The sequence below is a fragment of the Geospiza fortis genome, unplaced genomic scaffold (assembly GCF_000277835.1).
Source record: "Geospiza fortis unplaced genomic scaffold, GeoFor_1.0 scaffold66, whole genome shotgun sequence".
Lineage (NCBI taxonomy): Eukaryota > Metazoa > Chordata > Aves > Passeriformes > Thraupidae > Geospiza > Geospiza fortis.
Genome location: NW_005054312.1, coordinates 4,586,715 through 4,605,783, shown reverse-complemented (window position 1 = coordinate 4,605,783; position 19,069 = coordinate 4,586,715). Strand labels below are relative to the sequence as shown.

The 19,069-nt window shown below is 51.0% G+C and overlaps 1 protein-coding gene across 1 annotated transcript in view; it reads right to left on the bottom strand.

Moving 5' to 3' along the window:
* ALX4 (ALX homeobox 4) overlaps positions 1-19,069 on the bottom strand; it is a 42,578-nt gene that overhangs the window by 6,364 nt on the left and 17,145 nt on the right. The window contains exons 2-3 of the mRNA XM_005419559.2: positions 8,320-8,630; positions 1,141-1,269 (exon numbers count right to left, since the gene is read on the bottom strand). Coding sequence (XP_005419616.2) covers positions 1,141-1,269; positions 8,320-8,630 — 440 coding nt within the window. The remainder of the gene's footprint in view (positions 1-1,140; positions 1,270-8,319; positions 8,631-19,069) is intronic.

Sequence of the window (19,069 nt, the reverse complement as noted above, 5' to 3'; positions counted from 1 at the left end):
GGGAAAGAGGAGTGTAAGTTACAAAGGCAGAGAAGGACATGCTAAAAAGGCTGCTGAGAGTGTTCTCTGCTTGAAAAGCTGCTTTGGCATCTCAGCTGTTTTAAAAGGGTTTCTTGTTCAGTTTACAGGAGACGCCAAGCGGGAGAGAGGTCGCACACTCCCTGCTTGGCTGTGGGGTAGCATTGGTACAGCACTGGCTGGGGAGGCAGCTGACAGACTGGGTGTCAGTGAGGGAGGGCTTCCAGCAGATATGTGAGGACAGTCAGGTTCAGAGCATCGTGCCTGCAGAATTGTGCCCTTGAGCAAATTCTGGGTGGTGGGAAGAGGAGTGGAGGAAGGCGGGAGTGCTTTCTGGGGCACAGCCTAGCCCTGGAGCTAGCAAACCCCAGTCTGCCTGGCATCATCTGAAGCGTTGTGAAACTGGGCTGGCCCAATGTTTAGGAGGCTATTGTGCTGACAGGTTTTCCAAGACAGGAAGCTATGGAGGGGAGGCAACCCCATGACTTGCTTCCAGGGTCAAGGCAGGAACGGTTTCAATAGGTCTCAGAAGCAGCCTCAGGTACCCCAACAAGGCTGCTCCCTCCTTCCTTTGGAGCATAAATCTACAACTCCCTTGGGAAGCATCCCCAGATATCACCAAGTGTGCTATGCATACCACAGCCCATCACTGGGACATTGCTGTGGGAATTTGCCAGGGGAAAAATCCTTTTATCCAACCGCTATGTCCAAGGGGCATCGAAATCAGAGATGGTAACAGGAAGCCTCCCTGGGATCTGCTATTCTTTAGGCATGAATTAGCCTTTTGGACCTCTTTCAAACCAGTGGAAAGTTAGTGGGCAGCAGCACATGTGATAGGATGTGCTGAGCAGGGTGACCTGGGCCCAAGGGTGCTGCTCTATATCACACAGTGCTGGGCCTGGTGCCTGCTTTAAAGATGGCTGCTCTGGGCCAGGGCATGAGGGAGCCAAGCAGAACACCTGACTAAAAAACGGCCAGCCCTTCAGTGCCTGGCAGTATAGCCCCGGTGTCCCTGCAGCCTTGCCTAAGCGTGCCTGAGAAGTGAAGCATGGCTTGGGGAGGACTGGGAGCAGAGGCAGCGTGTCCAGCAAGCACAGCGCCCAGGCGGGGGAATGCACTCACCTGGGCGTAGTTCTCAGCACGGGTGAGCAGAGGCAGCTCGTAGGCGGTGGAGAAGTGGGTCCGGACCTGCTGCATCTGACCGAACCGCTCCCGCTTGCGCCATTTGGCTCGCCGGTTCTGAAACCACACCTGGGGAGAGGCGACAGCAGGGCTGTGAACAAGGGCAGCCCGGCAGTGGCTGGTAGCCCGGCAGCCCTGAAGAGCCCACCAGAGGGCAGGGCCTCACCAGGCGGGTGGTTTTGTATGGCACGGAGAAGGGCATTGCTCCAGACACGTGCTCTGCAGGGGAGGGACAGTCCTTCCGTGCTTCTCCTGAGGGTCTGGGGCCAGCCCGTGCTCCTAGAAAGGGAACACTCCATGCAAAAGGGGATGCCCATCTTTTGGTGCACAGCCCCTCTGGGGACATTCCCAGCTCTTGCCTCCCACAGCCTGATTTGCCCTGGAATAGCCTGTCTTCCTCTCACCCCTAAAGCTGTGCTACCCAGGCTCTGCCTGCAGCTCTCTCGCTGTCAGCCAGTCTCAGAGAAGTGTGAATACATCCGTGTGTGCTGCTGCCAGGCTGAAAACAGCAGTGACGGGGCTTTCCCCGGGACTAATCCTGGCTATGATGATGCCATTGACTGCAGCTTGCATTTCTCACCAACTCCCTCATTTTTCTTAACCACAACAAAAAATACAAAGCTGAACACCCCTTCCCTCCTTAGCTGCAGGAAAGGACAGGTGTCCTTCTATAGCATCCTTTGGTTTACACTGAGGCTTTTTTTTGCGGGATTTGCTACTCTTTACTTCACACTGCTGCTCAGATCCCTTCAAGGCAAAGACCAAAACTCTGTTTCTGCTCTTATTTTTACTGGCTTGACATCAGTGTGGATTATTGCACTGTTGTCAGCACCATTGCTCCTGATTTGCATCAGCCTCAGAGAGATCAGAGCCTGGCCCAGTGTCTTCAAAGCCTCTTGAAGCTCGTGAGTCAGGGAAACACATCAATCAAGAGCTGCTTTGAAGGCACTGAGAGATGAGGGTGATCACCAGGGGCTGGGTTGTGCAGGTCACGCCAGTGCATGAAAGGAGCACTCCTAGAGCCTCTCAGCTCTGCTTCGAGTTTTACACGGTGACTCGCTGCGGGGGGCCAGAGGGGGTATTGCTGACAAGCAGCTTGGCCCTTCCCACGCCTGGCCGTGGGGCAGCTTCGCTGCTTGCCAGGCACCTGGGCAAAGCAGACACCAGGTAGGAAGCTCATGTCTTCACAGGACAGCAGGACAAGCCAGGTAGTTGGCACAAGGTAGGATAGCAGGACAATTTTTGCAGGGGCAGGAGTGCTGTGTCACCTGCAGCCTGAATCAGTGCAGCCAGAAGCTGCTACGAGGAGGGATAAGGGGCTTGGGTTTCTGGTCTGAGCTGACCTTCCTGCTTGTGCTGGAAGAGTTGTTTCAAGCTGTCCTGCTTCAGTTTCTGCCTTCCACCACATAGACAGCCTCGTGCTGGTCTCTTTCAGCCAGGCCTGTGGTATGAGTAGGCAGCTGAGGGTCTGGCCATGCACTGTGGTCTGCTTTGGGCAGGGAGCAGTGCAGCTGCCAGGCACATGCTCCTCATGTGGGCTGTGGATAACACAGGGTATGTGCCTGGCCCCATGTCCATGGCAATGCCACTGGCATGGGCCATCCACACGCTGGCCAAAGCAGCAACCTGCTATAAACCCCCTACCCCAAATAAAAACCCTGTGAGTGTTTTCAGTAGGTACAAAAAGCACCGGGAGAAGCATCCTAACATTATCCCAGCTGTGCACATGCTGCACATGCAGAGTGTCCTACTGGAGCAGGTTTGATGCCTCAGGCATCTGTCTGTTTTTCTTCTACCTCTTCTTGGCACAGCCACTCCAGCCCAGCTGCAGGCCAGTCCCAGGGCTGGCCTGGATCACGCCGCTTTGATCTGCAGATTCAAAGTTAGCAGTGGTGACCTGGTTCCTCCTCAGGCGGAGGAGGCCCCGCTGTGCACAGAGGGGTGCAGAACAGGTAGGGAGCAGAGTCTGCCTGTGCACGGGGCTGGGATGAACATATGCCAGGCATACGCGGCCTCTCCCTGTGTGGGGAAGGCCCCGGCTGCCTTGCCCTCCTGAGCATCCCACCTGGAGCAGGGCGGCCGAGCTCCGGCCCCCACGGCAGTGTGTGGCTCTGCAGGGTGACCTTCCAAACCAGCGGTGCAGGGTCTGTGCCCTCTTCTTCCCAGGACAGCACAACAGCTACCTTGACAGAGCAGAGTGAGATCTCAGTCTCTGCTCTAATGCATTTATGCATTGAGCTGAACAGAGCAAAGTGATTTAAACGGGCAGTCCCCAAATTGCCACGTGGCTGGTGGGCTGGGACAATGTGACAAGTCATCGCATTAGGCTCAAGAAGAGTGTCTTCAGTCCAAGTGTTGGTGTCACAGGCACCAGAGACACTCTGAGAGCTGACAGTGAGCTCTGAAGCACTTGTGGCAAGGTTTGGACCGCTTTTTAAAGCTTTCTTTTCTCCTCTGGTCCAAATCCTTATAGGCTTCTTGGTATATTGAAGTTGGGTTTCTCCAGGCCTCCACAGTGCTCCAGGGAAAACAAGACAGGCATGGCAACGTATAATGTGAAAATGTCAGCAAAAAACCTCAACTAATCCTCAGTATTTCCACAGTCTTAGAAGACACCTGCTTTTAAAAAGCAAATCTAAACCCAAACAGAAGTTCATTTTCCTTTCATTGCCTGTCACTCCTTGTCAAGAGCGGCTGTTGTGGGATGGGAATGTGGCAGTGGAGGTTGCAGTGGCTAGTGCAGCATGTTCTCTGGGGCCAGGACGGGCTACTTCTGCTGTGCAGGGGCCAGCAGTCACTGTGGACTGAATCTCAGTGTTAGCAATTACAGCAGGAGTGTATGGTAATGTCATGTATCTGACTCCTGCAGACAATGCTTTGATAAGCCCTGATGTACCAATTCAGCCCCGTAAAAATCTACAGAACAGAGAATGTTTCATGTCTCCATAAACATTCAACAATTTGTGGTACCTAAATCCATGTGCATAGACAGCTGACATGCTGTTGGGGATGGAGAGGCCAGAAGTGGCCTGAGACAAAGCAAGGAGGCTCCTGCTCACTCTCTTGCTGCCTCTACGCTCGCACCCAGTGGACACTGCCAGTCAGCCCCTGCCACCAAGCTCCATGTGCCCTGCACAGGGCACAGGTGCATGGGCTCCATTGGGACTTAACCCAGGCCACTGACCATGTCTGGATAGCTGGGGGCTGCATCACTGATTTGTCCTTTCTCCAAGTTAAAGGTATTTTCCCCTCTCTCCTACCCCCACCATGGCAGTGGTGGGTGAGGCTGACCTCTGCAGATGTGGTGGTGGGCTGGTGGCAGCTGTGGGGTTGTGCTCATGCCCTGTGCTCAGCACCCCTCACTGCATCACTGCTCTGATGCAGGTAAGAGCTGCCCACCATGCTCAAGTCTCTTGTGCTTTTACTCTCTTCTGGAAGTCCCACAGCATCCTTTCTCCCCATTCCTGTCCTCTGACCCTGCTACCCTCCTCTCTCTGCTCAGCTTCCATCTGTCTGTGTTCAGGACCCCATCCCTCTGTGAAAGGCCAGGCCGTCTCTCCTCTTGCTGGAGATGGACACCAGCCCTTTGCTTTTCAGACTGCAAGAACAGAGCCAGAATTCATCCTTGAGTGCTGAAACTGGACACCATTTTATCAGTGGCCTGGAATGGGAAATTGGAGCCTGGGATGAGAGAATTGAATAACTCGAGCTTGTTTTCATTTCATGTTTAATTTCCTGCAGGCTTAGCTCAGTCTTTCCGCTCCTTCCACCAGCCTCCCAGGGTTTTATGGGGGAAAAGGGATCAAGATATATTACTTCTTGCTTTGCTTTGCTTTCTTTCTTTTCTTTTTTTTCCAAGGCGGTGATTTTGCTACAGCGGAGTTTGACATTTCCCTCTCACTTTCAAGCCCCCACCGCATCACAGGGTCACCGCCAAAAACATTTCATTAATGGTCCCAGCAATCATAAAGCTGCCTCTGAGGGGGGCTGGCTGAGGGGTTAGATTCCCTGGCTGTGAAGCCTCCTTCCAGTCCCATCCCCTTCTCCTCTCCCAGCGAGCAGTCCAGGAGGCAGATAGTGATAACCCAAGAGAGATAAGCAGCCAGGGCCAGGCTGGCATGGGCTTGGGATGTGCCTGTGTGTGTTTCTGTGCAAAGGGAAGGAATAATGTGTGAATGCACGAGTCTACCTTGTTTTTCTAGTGCCACTGCCTCAGACATCTGCTGCAGACCTGGATGAGCTGAAAGAGCCTCAAGCAGTTGCCGGTACCAAGCAGAAGCTCTCTCTGGGGCTCTGCAGCCCCAGACATAGAAGAGGAGAAGAAAGGAATGGGATATACATGGTGTGTAGGACCTACATGAACACAGCACCCCCTGTGCAACCTTGCAGGTTTGTGGCTGAGCCATAACAACCTCTTCCTGGCTGTGCCTCTGCACAGAGCTTATGCATGGCTCCTACTTTTGAAAACAGGGATGTGCAGTATCTTAATAGTACATGGAAACAAGGGGCAAGGTTGTGGGGAGAAGCAGGAAAATGTTGCATTGCATCACAGGGGGAATTAACTTTGACATTGCCAGACACCAGTACAGATGGCTGGAAACTGAGGCAGGCAAGGAAAGGGAGCGGGAGAGGGGCCAGGCCACGAAATGCCACCGCTTCACGGGCAGTATGGTCCACCTCATGTATGCTGCTGGCATGGGCTCTTCTCCAGACACCAAAATCTCCAGCAGCTACTTCACTAATGAAGCATGAGCTTGGGAAAGGGATGGAAAAATCAGAGCTGCAGAGCCTGTCTGGGCTCTGCATCTGCTCCTGCCTGCAGTGAAGCTGGTTATGCTCCCCAGGAAGCCAAGCCTGGCCAGAGGGGATGACCTCCAGCCAAAAGCTGTGAGAGGGAGCATCACACCTTAAACCTGTGCCTCACCTTTCTGCCATCTTGGTTTGCTTAGTTCAGCTTTGCAGGCAGCTGAAGCTGACCTCCAAAAAATCATTCCAGGGCAGGATTATCTTTTAAATGACCATATTTTCCTTGGGAGAGGGGCTACTGAGCTTCCCTCAAAGCCCATGAGGCTGCAGCAGGTGTGTGCCCAAACAACACCCCCAGCACCCACAGCAGCCAGAGGCTTTCCCTGTGCAATGGAGGGTGTCTGAGCACCTAGCACCTGCTGCTCTGGGCACAAGCCTGCTGTCCTTGCTCTCCAATGATAGGAGTGTGCTCTGCTGCTGATAGCACGGCAGGCCTGCATCACGAGGTGGTGGCCTGGTGCCAGCCCATGGCCCAAGTCACCAGGTCCTTCCTGGCAGAGCCAGGGAATGACTGAAATGCAAGTGCTTACCCCTTTCACCATGGGGTAAGTGCACGAGCAGCCAGGCCACTCAGACAAGCCCTTCAGCAGCTCTGTCACACGAGCCCTGTCATCGCCATCCCAAGTGAGAGGTGGCACTGGCAGGGAGGCTGTTCTTGGCTGCCTGTGGCAACAGGCTAGTCGCATGCTTCTCTCAGAGCAAGCTGAAATTCCTCTTTGCCAAATATACTCCTGGCTACCTAGGGAGTTCTTCTGCCCTCAGCTGGAGTGTGATCCAGTAGTAAAGTGGGGAAAAATCTCAAAATGAAGGGTCATATGTAAGGAATGTGTAGTTTGCATCTGCCTCACCTGCCCTGGCTCTGATGGACAGCCCTTCGCACTGCCTGGGACATACAGTAGCTGCAAACCCTGGCTCAGAAGTGAGCAGGAGGAGCTTGCCACCCTCCAGCACCTCATTCTCATTCCTGAGCTGAAGGAATGTCATGCACTGTGCAGCCAGTAACCCGATGCTGTGCTCAGCCTCCCAGGAGACCCCATTAGCACTTGTGGTGTGTTCTTGGGAAATGAAGAGCTGCATGCACTGGCACAAGTAAGGAGCTGGTGTTTGTAGCACTGCCTTGCTCTGCCCGTCCTGCAGTGCTCAGCATGCTGCACTCAGGATCTATGGGAATCACTGCTTCCTACTGAAAGACAGCCATGCCCAGCCTGAAGAGAAACAGCTGTGGGGAGGAAGAGCACACCAGCCCTGCAAACCAGTTTAGGCAAGCGCACAAGAAAAATTCTGCTTCTGGCTGAATTCAAGTGAATGTACAAACTAAAATGGACTTAATCTTGGATGTGGGACTTATTTACAACAATTACTTGTAAAGATTAATGCAGAGGCTGGTTGGGAGCTGGAAATATTCCTGGTATAAAAGATAGAATCAGATCTCTCCATGGGCCAATTATTCTTGATGCTAGTGCAGGTTTGGGGGGTGGTGAGCTGGCAAATGCCAGCAGACGGAAGTGACAGGATTAGCTGTGCTGGAGAAGGAGCTGGCCACCAAGGCGTGAGCTGCGGATGTCCGCCCCGTGCAGTGGTGCTCCTTTTTGCACATGCTTCTGAGACCTGACAAAACCCGTTTAACCTTGACTCACAGGAAAGAGCAGTAGTCAGAGAATCATTCCCTCCTGTGATGTGCATTTTGGGTCTGCTAGTCCCCCAGTTTAGTTCAAGGGAGCTAATTCATGAGAGCCAGCACCTGTGTGGGTGGGGGTGATTGAGACTGTCAACAGTGTGGCTGTTTGTCTCTCCTGCTTCTCCTAAGGTGGTGGGTGCACCTTTTGCCTCCAATCTCCAGCTTTCATGCAGTCTCAGCACCTGCCGAGCAGCAACAAGAGCTGCCTCTCTTGCATCTCCATGTTCTCTGGCACTGAACTCCCAGTCACCCTGCAGCCCCATCTGCCAGAAAGAGCCGGTGCTGTGGAAAATCTTGTTCCCACTCAGACTAATGAACCTGTGTCCCCTGCAAGCCTCCTGGAGAGAGCAGGTTTTGTGCAAGCTTTGTTCAGGGTGGTGGTGAGGCTTACCCACCTGCTGTCCCATTAGCTCAAGGGCAAAATGTGTTTCTGTGAACACTGGATTGCAGGACACAGACCAAATAAAGGAAGTGACACCAGTGTCAGACATGGATGTACCTCATCATGCTTCCCCTGTGCCACAGGTCCTGATCAGGGCTCAGCTGCCTGCAGCTTATGATGGGGCTGCAAGGGAACCTTGGAGGTTTTTTGCAGCTCATCCACCCCTTACCCAGCCCCAGGATTTCCCCCATACCTGTACACGAGCCTCAGTGAGGTCTGTCCTCATGGCTAGCTGCTCCCTGGCATAGACATCAGGATAGTGGGTCTTCTGGAAGACCTTCTCCAGCTCCTCCAGCTGGTAGCTTGTGAAGGTGGTGCGGTTCCTCCGCTTCTTGCCCTTGTTGCTCTCCGAGTCAGCCTTGTCCATGGGGCTGGGGAGGTCTGTGCTGGCCCTGTCCTGGGGCACTTTCACCCCAGCCTCCTTCACGCTGAGGTAGCTGCTGTCCATTGCTGAAGGGTCGGAGCTTGGCTGCAAGTCAGGCTCTCCCAAAGCGCTTTCCTTACCTGTTTCAGTGGGAGGTAGGGGAGGGAAGAGGAGGGCAGGTTTGACCAGGGTTAGGGGGCAGGGAGGGAGAGAAAAGGAAACAAATGTAAATCTTTTGACCTATTTTGCCCAGCACAGATGGGCAAGAGGAGGTTGGGGCAAGCTCTCTCAGCTCCTGCCCCCTCTCAGAGACCCAGCACACTCAGGTGCACATACCCCAGCAAGACCCTCCTTCAATCTCTCAACACCCACATCAGGGTTGAATGTCATGAAGCACTACATTCCTTGGTCCTGGCCACGGAAAAGGTCTCTGGGCTGCAACCAAGGAATGTAGTGCTTCATGACATTCAACCCTGCTCCTTGCACCATGCATGTCCCCTGTCACCAGTCCATCTCTCCTCCTCTGCTGGATAACTCAGTGTAGAAAATCAGGAGTACAGAGCAGCCACATGAGGTGCTCAGTGGGGTCTGTTTTCTGCTCCTGCTTCCTCAGGCAGTGCTGGTGTGTCAGCAGAGGTGCTCCTGACTGACACTCCCAGTCACTCCCACAGCCTTCTGCCAGGACTTGCACTGCTTTTGGCGAAGAGGTTGTGAAAGGGGCAGAGGACAGTTTGAGACACCTGCAGAAACAGCACCCCATGTGTGCAGGGCAGAGGGAAATGAGAGGAGTGGGACAGCAGTCTGGGGCACTGTTCCCACCTGGTTGCCCTCAACAATTAATTAATGAGACATGACATATGAGAGCAGTATGGCAGGGAGGAGAAAGAGGTTTCAAGCCCTGAACCAGTGAACTGGTTTCTTTCTAAAAACCACCTTTGAGCTTTGTAAATGGGGTATATGCACCCTCAGGCACAGGCACTGTGTATGTCCTCTCCTGCACACCTCCTGCCTCCAGTGACAGGGGTGTCCCCTTCATTAGCAAGAGTGATGCTACGCCAGCAGGACCCTGGTGGGGATCCATGGCTCTCCCTTATCTGATGCCACTGCTCTGCATGGTGGGCTGAACCCAGGACAGAAAAAAAGGGATCTGTGTGAGCAACTGGTCACCTGGCATACAGGGCACAGTTAAGTGTCACACCTGGCCACATTTCTGGCTGGGATCTTTGGGCAAAAACATGGTAGCCCTACTGCAGGTTTTAACCTTGAGCCACTGTGCTCAGTTCCTAAATGTGTGGGAAGTGATACTGTGGTATTTTCTATCCTCTATGCTCTCCTTACCAAGCCACATCAAGTGTCTCATATTTTTTTGAAATTTCCCTTTAGTCTATTTTTAAAACTTACCAGGCCAGGATCAGTCTTTCTGGGAAACAGTTCCACTATTTAGTGATGTCCCCACTGGGAGCTTTTCCCAGGCAATGTGATAGGGTCATTAATGCCAGCTTAGGCATCTTCGCCTGTGTCTTTGGCAATACTCATCTCTTGTTACAAAATCCATTTGCTAATTCACTATATATTTACAGTTTAGCCCTTCTGTGAACAGCTCTGTCACAGCCAAAAGTCCATGAAATTGTTGTGAGAAGGTGCACAGTGTACAAGTCCTTGCCCATCTCTCACTCTCACAGCTGAAAGGCTGCACTGAGGTGATTGGGATGAAACCAGGAGGGTGAAATGTGACTGTCACCCTCAGGCATGAGAGCAAGGGTGGCCCAGGATTAAGCCTGGGGGAGTGAGCTGTGAAAGGGATTTAGGAAGAAAATTGCCCAGGTGCTACAGAGGGCTTGTAGGCAGACCTTGGATGAAGGCAATGGAGCTACTTGCCTCTTTCACCCTACTGTGATTTCAGATTTATTGCTTTCTCTAATATTGTTCCTTCAGACTTTTGAGGAGCTCCCTATAAAGCTCACCAAAGCTTGATGTCTATCTCAGCTTTCTTTGTTTTGATCCTTGGGAGCATTTTGCAAAAATTTATGCTCTCTGGGTTCCAGAGCCAGTGTCTAGGGCAGTGACTGACACACTGCCTCCTCTTTGAACCTGCCTTCTCCAACTGGCTGACCTCTCCCACTGCTCCTGGGGGATGCAGGTGGACAGGCCTGTCCAAAATGGGCTGGGACAGTGCCCTGCCCCACAGCCTTGGTAAATCATAAGCTACAGAAATGATATTTGTAATTTTTACAACTGAAAATAAAACAGTTCCAGAAAGTCTGCAGCAATGGACTACCACTTATGAGACTCAGTAAAACAGAGTAATAAATAAAGTATTCCAAGAGGTTGGTTGGTTTTTTTTTCCCTTTCTCTCTTTCTTTTATTATTTATGATGTCAGGAAGCTCAGTACATTTTCCCCCACAGCTTTGCTCTGGCTGCCTCCCCAAGCCCCCTGCAGCTCCAGCAGCAGCAAACACAAGACCTGAAGCCTTTCCTTGGGAAATCCTCTGCTGGTTTTTATCTGCCTCAGGAACTCAGTTAGCTGGGGAGGGGTCTGCACAAACACACACAAACACAAACACAAACACACACAGAGAAAAGCTCTGTGTCTGTTCTGATTTTGTTGACAGCATAACTCAAACTGTAGCTGAGAGCTGGGCCCAGGATTTCAGCAGTGATAAGTTATCTCCATCGCAAACCATCAGCCCCAAGGAGCAAGGGCTGTCCCTGCTGCACACACAGGGGGTGTTCCCATGCCTGCTCTGCCAGTCCAGAGCCCTCCTTGCAGCTCAGCCATGTTGCTCTAGTGCTTCTGCCCTGCAGCAGACATGGGCTTCCTCACCTCCAGCCCCTGAGGGCCCTGGTAGGGATGAACTGTTTCCATGGGAGGGGCAGAAACTCTGGGATGGAGGGCCTTATGGCAGTGCTGAGAGGGCATGGTGTGCATCCCAAGAAGCAACTCTCATTCCCTAGAAACAGGCTCCCTGACCTTAAACAGTCACGCTAACTGCTGAAGTGAAACAAATTGCATACATCTGCATATGGATATGCCCAGACTTCCTGTAACTGGAGATGGCCTCAAAGTTCCAGTGCAAAGTTTGGGGTGTCTGTTTCTAATCAAACCTAGAGAGACCTTGAGTTACATATTGTGAAGATCTCTATGACAAGGAGTTGATGTGAGCACCACTGCACCCTTACAAGCCCGATAGCAGAGCTTGGTGCCTCCTTCACTGCTTGCCAATCCATCCTTGCCCTGGCAGTAGTAGAAGGAGGATATTTTCTGGCTTCCCACAATCATACCCTGCTCTCCCAATGCCTTGGCTGCCTGCTAGACCATCAGCACTCCCAAGACCTTCCCTGAGTCACCCTGTGTTATCTGCCATGGGACAGTCCAGGATAACTGGGCATGTGGGCCCCAAGCATCTTGCAGCTCCTTTTGGGCAGGAGAGATGCCTGCATTCCCACTTCTGCAGGGGATATGCAGAATAATGCCTTTCAAATCTCACCACATCTGTCCTGGGAACCCTACGGAGGAGAAAGAGGGTGCAGGAGACACAAAACCACCTTCACCTGTGTCCACGAGGTAAGGCCCTGAGACAGCAAGGCATTGCACTGCTCTGCTGACACACTCCTGGAGGGAACAGTCATCTTTATCATGCTGTCAGAATGTTTGAATTCACAGCTTGTATCTGTTTTGTTCCTCAGGTGTGCTATTTAGAGAGGGTGTTGAAGCAAAATCTTTGCTATGTACAATCTTATCCATGGAATTTAATTTAGAGCAAAGTCAGTTTGGTGCATCCACAGGGATGGAGACTGGGACATTTCCAACACACACCTTTGGGTCCAACTTGAAATGGTAGATCTGCTTTGCACAGCACATGCATGACAAGCCACAGCTCCTGCCAGATGATAGGCTCCTTCACACAGATCCTGTGATGGCAGCCCCACAGCCCATCAGGCTGCAGGACAGCAGCGTGGCCAGCACAGCCCAGGGACACAGCCAGCACAGCCCAGGGACACAGCCAGCACAGGCTGGTTTCCCCTGGGCTGTAGCTAAAAAAACCTGCTAGGTCTTGGCACTGCTAATGTACTGCTCTGGCAACATCTTGTCCAAGCTATTACAGTCTCAGCGAAGAGCTGATGCTATCCCAGTCCTGGGAGGCTTCAAGAATAGCCTGGAACTCCTACTGGCATGTGGCAGCTCACAGACATTGTCTGTCTGTGGACAACCCATGTCCAAAGAGCGCAGCACAGGTGGCATGGGGCTGCACCAGCCTGCCCCTCTGCCCCCTCACTAAATGACATTGGAGCCTTCTGCCTTCCTGTCCAAGTGTGGGCTCAGGGGTGTTCCCCCCTGCTCACCCCCAAATTCCATGGCCTCCAGTGCTGGCAACTGCAGGGTGCCTCTCCTTGCCTGCACAGCCATGGTCTAACTCTTCATAGCAATGGCCCTTTAAAATAAAAAAAAACCCTTTAAATTTTTTTCTCTAATTTTTTCAGCACAGGTGGCATGGGGCTGCACCAGCCTGCCCCTCTGCCCCCTCACTAAATGACATTGGAGCCTTCTGCCTTCCTGTCCAAGTGTGGGCTCAGGGGTGTTCCCCCCTGCTCACCCCCAAATTCCATGGCCTCCAGTGCTGGCAACTGCAGGGTGCCTCTCCTTGCCTGCACAGCCATGGTCTAACTCTTCATAGCAATGGCCCTTTAAAATAAAAAAAAACCTCTTAATGTTATTCTCTCAATTCTTGCTTAAATACCAGTGCTAAAATTTTGCCTAGAGAGGGTTCAGGCAGTGCATTTTACACTTCCTACAAAGGCAGATTTGCACCACAGCCCAGCCAGCACACCTCATGGACTTGGCCAACTATAGGAGCCTTATCCAACTCCTGTGATCTTGCCTTAACACATGCTGAAATGATTATACTTGTTTCTAAGCTGTCTGTTGCAGTCTTCTGCCTCCTATCTGTCATTAATGTCTAGAAGTCAGCGCAAGACTATTATTTTAAAAACATCCACATTTTGGGTTATATAGGAAAAATCAAAGTGACTGAATTTTAGACATAGAAAGACCCAAACACTTAGGTTTATTTCTGTTCAGGGAGTCAGTGCTCTTGCAGTCTGCACATGTAGAAAAGATTTTAACACTTTCTTGGTTGTATGTGGCATCACTGATTTTATTTGCAATGATCAGATGCTTAATCATACTTTCACTCTTGTGCTCAACTGAAGTGTAAAACTGGGCAGCATCCATCTCTTAAATGCAGGTGGTATAATTCTAGATAGGACATGAACCATTGGCTTCATTCTGGGAGCTGCAGTTACCATTTGCTGCTAAGCAGAAGCTGGTTGGAGCATCTGCATTTCAACTCTGGACAAGGATGAATATACAGCCTGTCCATCCCTCCCAGACTGGGCCTCCTTTGGTTGATTCTGCAGAACCTGAAGGAAGGCTGAATGTGGTCTGTGCTGTTCCTCTGCTCATGGTACAGCATTCACCGACTCCCATTGTGCTCAAGAGACCACTGCATGAATGTTCTCATCGGCATGGACACTGTCCATCTCTGCTGAGCTTGTCAAAGCTGCTGGCACTGCTGCTCTGCTGCCTGCAGCCTCCTGAGGCTCTGCAGCAAAGGGGGGGACACACTCAGTGGTTACTCATGGTGGAACTCACAGACTGAAAATAGCTGTGAAATACCTGATCACCTTGGGGAGGTAATTACAGGCAGAGTGAAGTCCCACAGAAAAGTCTACTTGTAGAAGAATGAAAGGGGGAAGGAGTGTTTCTCTCTACTGTGCTCTTCCTCACCACACCTAGGACACCACTCTTTGAGAAGAGACTTTTTTTTCTGATCAGAGCATACAACAGGAACAATACTAAGGCCTGGAGCAGAAAGGTCTAAAAACCTCCTTCTGTTCCTGAAAAGCAGTCTGGAGACAGTGTCAAAGGTCCCACACAGTAAGTCCATGGGTGGATTTTTGGTGGTCCTGAAGCCAGTGTATAACTTGAGTCTCTGGCTCTACTTCCACTGTGTGCCTGGGAGATGTTTCTGTGGGAGGCAAATTCACCTCAGTCCTGGCTGCACTTAAGCCCTCGTGTTCCTGGCTGGCTAGTTCTCCTGGATTAAATCACTGTATGAATTTGGGGACAGATGGCTTGATAAACATTAGCTCTAGTGCTGCTGAGAAGTTTACATCACAGCAAGCCTTGGGAATATGCACTATTTACTTGGGAAAATTGCTGTTCCTCTCACTTTTATTCTGAAGTAGTTTTTTTTTCCCAATACAAACATCTGTTTTTGAGGGCATGTGTTGCTTTATTGCCTGATTAGCTGGATTCACACACCCTGTGGCTACTTGGGGAGAACTCAGCATTGTCTGTACAAACACAACATGTGCTGCTTGCTCCTCTTTCATGTTTTTTAAAGGACGTTAACAAAACTGGCTTTTACATAAACAAATCAATTCTGAAAACTCTGAATAGAAGCTGTGGCTAGAGAAAAAGGCACAGCTCATTCCCCAAGTCCTTTTTCATGTGGCACATCCATCTAAAAGCAGGAAAGTGCTGACTAGCAAATTTTGAAGGCACAAAAATGCTTCCAGCAACCTGCTGCAATTTCAGTTGACTTTCTGGCTCCCAGAACATGATATAAGCAAAGAGCAAGAAAATGTACTGCCATTGTCTCCATGGAGAGAAAATGAAACTGCTCCATTGCATACCATGTCTTCCTCACTACTGAATGTGAAGGGAGATTATTGCTTATGCCAATATTCTGGAGTTGGACATCTCAGTTCTCTCTGATGAGCCCATTAATTTCCCAGTGACATAGTTTTTTCCTCTCTGACACCTGAAGGTCTTCAGTGCTGCAGGGCTGACACAGTGCCCTGGGGATATACCAGGGTCAGCCACAGGATGATGTGACAGCAGATGGAAGTGACAGCCACCTCGGTGATATCAGAGCCTCATTAGATTCCACACAGGTGTTCCCAGGCATAGGGCTGGGGGTGATCAGATACAGGCTTGCAGCATGCCAGGCCATGTGCAAAGTTTGAAAGTATGAGACAAGATGGGTCAGCTAATGCATTTTAAAATGTCTCGTTTCCCACATATCTCACTGGCATGTCAGTGAGAAAAGGAAAAAAATGGTGGAATTCTGCTCCATCCTACTTGTGTCTCTGCCTAAAGCAGTGCTTGTGAACCAAAAGCCATCTAGAACCTCTGAACTGATATATCCCCAGTGAGTACCAGCCAGGGAAGATGGACAAGGCAGACAACTATGAGAAGGGGGCTTGAAAGGGCTTTCAGTTTCCTCTTGGCTCTGGTTTTGATACCTTTTGGATAAGTAGTCTCCTCCTTCCCAAGCAGTCCTGCATGCCTTGCCATGACAGTGATCACCTGAGGGTTTTGGTTTTTCCTAAGCTCCTCAGAACCAGATGTAAGCACCTAACTGCTCTGAAGACTTAGCTCAGTGTTGAATAGATGAAATATATGATTTCATTATGAAAAAAATCATCATCAATAATATTGGACAAAGTATTGAATGGTGTCATCTCAGTCACAGACTCATACCTACACACAGAACAGACAGGTCCTCAGTGCTGTTTGTTGAAGACTTATGTTCTCCACAGACAGGCACCCTAGGGTTTTGCACACCTTGATGCTCTGTCTCAGTGTGGGAACTCTGTAATGCTCCTGTCTGAACTGAGTTCTCCTCCTGGGACATCCTTACTGGCTGTCAGCATCTGGAGCAACGTCTGCCCAATCCACCAGGTCTGCCTTACTTTGGGATCATTCAGTTATCCCTCTGTTGTGTTGTTTTTAGAAAAATCTAGATCCAGCAAGGTTGCTGCTCCTCTGCTTGGCTGCTATCTCCAGCTGAGTTAGTGACAGTAGCATCTACGGCAGCTGGGATTCAACCCCCTCCCTGTGCTGGGGCCCTATGAAGTCAGGCCCTGCACCTGCAGCAGGGAGAGGTAAAGCTGTGGAGCCTGGGGCTGACAGCAGTCAGTGCCACTCAGTGCCTGCAGTAGCACTGAGTGCTGTTCACATGTGAGTGACAGCTGAGATCAATGCAGGGCTTAAGGCTAAGCTCTGACTCTGAAAGGAAGAGCATAAGAGTTCCCATCAGATGCAGATTTATGTATTCATCTTAACCTTACCCATGTCGTTTGGCCACTGCAAGGATCTGAAAAGATCCGTCCCCTGAGCACTGCAAGAGAAAAGGGGGCCCTTTTCCACAAGCTGTCATCTTCTCCAGAGGTTTTCCCTGCATCCAGTCAGTGTCTCTCTCTTCCCCACAACCTGCCCTGGACATTTCCCCTACAATTTCCACCCCAGGCTGTGTGCTGGATGAGCAGGACCTCTGCTCTGACAGGGTGAGTGAGAGGTATGAGGCAGTCATGCAGCTTCCACACTTCAATGTGTGTGTTGCCTTCCATGCTAACCACACACCAACTGAGACCCCACCAGCCGTCACCTGTGACTGAAGGTATAAATCAGCCATCTAGTCAAGGAGAGAGTGGGGGATTCTACTTCCTGCTGGTGAGGAAGGCTGGGGAGACAAAGCTGCCTGAAGGGAGATGATCCTTGCTCTGATGTCTGGCTATGGCACAGTTTAATTCCCTGCTGCCAGCTTGCAGAATGATTCACCCCATCCTGTGGGTTGGTGCCTGCCTGGACACTGTTCACGTCATTGGGTTGGTTGGTCTGTCTGCCTCTCTCTGCATTCTTCTGTCTGTCTGCTTTGCAAAAGCAACCTCTCTGCAGCAGAGACAGCCAAGCATTGCTGAAGTTTAGCTGCCTCCCAGAGGTGACTTCTAGTTGTCTGTTTTGTGCTGCTGGTACCAGGGCTGGACCTGCAATCTGAAAATTGCCGGCTGGGAAGAGAGGCAGTGGGAGGGAGTCAGGGCCATTTTGTAATGGGCGGGGCAGGAGCTCAGCTGCATCTGCATTATGAAGTTCTGGTTCAGATTAATGACGGATGAACTTCAGTGGCTTGTGGGCCCTGGCCAGGGCAGTGTCCAGGAGGCTCTGCCAGGCTGAAGCAGCCAGCCTGTGGCCCTAGTCGAGCAAGGCATTGCAGCACATGTGTGTCCCTGGACTACCCTTGTGCTAAAGTGCAGTGTTATGTACTTCAGATGGGCAGTCAGGCAAGCCCAAACAAATCTTCCCAACACTGCTCCCATGGTGCTCCTTGTGCTTCTCAGTTTGGGCCCTCAGGTGCCGCCACGGAGAAGGCCTGGGGACTGCTGAGTCTGGATGAGGTGCTGTGGCAGCCCCATTGGAACCCAAGTACAACACAGCTCAGGGGGATTTGAGTGCTATCAATTGCACTTGGAAACTGGAAAGCAGGAGTGATAGAAAGCTGGAGTAAAAGCAGAAAACAACCAAAGTTGGCTGAACCTCACAGAACCACAGAAAGGGTTGAGTTTAAACGTTGAGACAAAGTTTGGGCAAGATTTCTTAGCAAAGCAGTTCTGTTGTTCTTCAGTTTTATACAGCTGATTAGTAAAGAAAGGCCAGACAAGGGAAAAAAAACCTTTCAGCCCTCCCCAAACCTGCCTGCTCTTGGAAGAACAGCTATAATTTAATTCCATTTCAACTGCACATTGCAAAACTCAAGGCTAGCCAGGTTTGGGAAAATTCCTATGAGCACTAGGCTTTTAGAAGCATTCCAGAAAGGAATGCGGTTTCTGGCTACCAAACCCACTAATTCACCATCACTGGGCCTGGGCAGCAGACTGGCATCAGCTTTTACTGGCAGAGAGTAGTAGGGCAGCAAAATCCTATAGTGAAGCAAGAAGCAGCACAATCAAACTGGGAACTTGTCAACCAAGAAGCAAGACACAATAACCAACAGCAAACCTGAGAGCAACAGGTTGTTTCCCCTGACCTTTACACTCATTGTGCTCATTGTGAGGTGGGGACAGTGCTGCAGACCCACAGGGGTTTCCGGCAGAGGAGGTGCTGATGCCAATTGAGGTGGGAAAGCCCAGACTCCTGACATGGTCTGAGGGTGGCAGCAGCAATGACTGGTACCAGGGGCTCTCATCCCTGGTCTCCATGAGCCCACATGCAGTGCAGGGGGTACACAATGACATCAAGGTCTCTCTGAGCTTGAGAGTTGTTCTGAGGTATTGAGGAGACATGGCTGCACTGCATGGCCTGGCCATGAACCCCAGTGTGTCTACACCATAGCTGAGGAGAAAGGGCAAAGACAGAAAAATCCATCTAAGACTGGCTTGCTTGGAAACTCCAGTTGACCCTGACACAGTCTAAACAAATATTTTTTAAAATTACTCAGAATGCCCCGGTCTTCTTATATGTATCCCCAAAGACTGTCATAAAATGTCTGCAGAAAGGACTCCGTGAACCACTCCTGCCCTGCTCTAGAGGCACATATTTCAGCTCCAGTCAAACTGAAGTTTAATAAACCCTTGGCCTCTGTAGGTTCCCTCCAGCCTCTGCAGCAAACAATTCTCCCCTGCCTCAGTCTGGCTCTGGGTCTGTGTCCACCGCTGGTGTTTGCCATGATCTGCCAACACCGCTGCAGCCTCTGATGGGAGACCACCATTAGTTGTGAGTGCTATGCTCTTGCA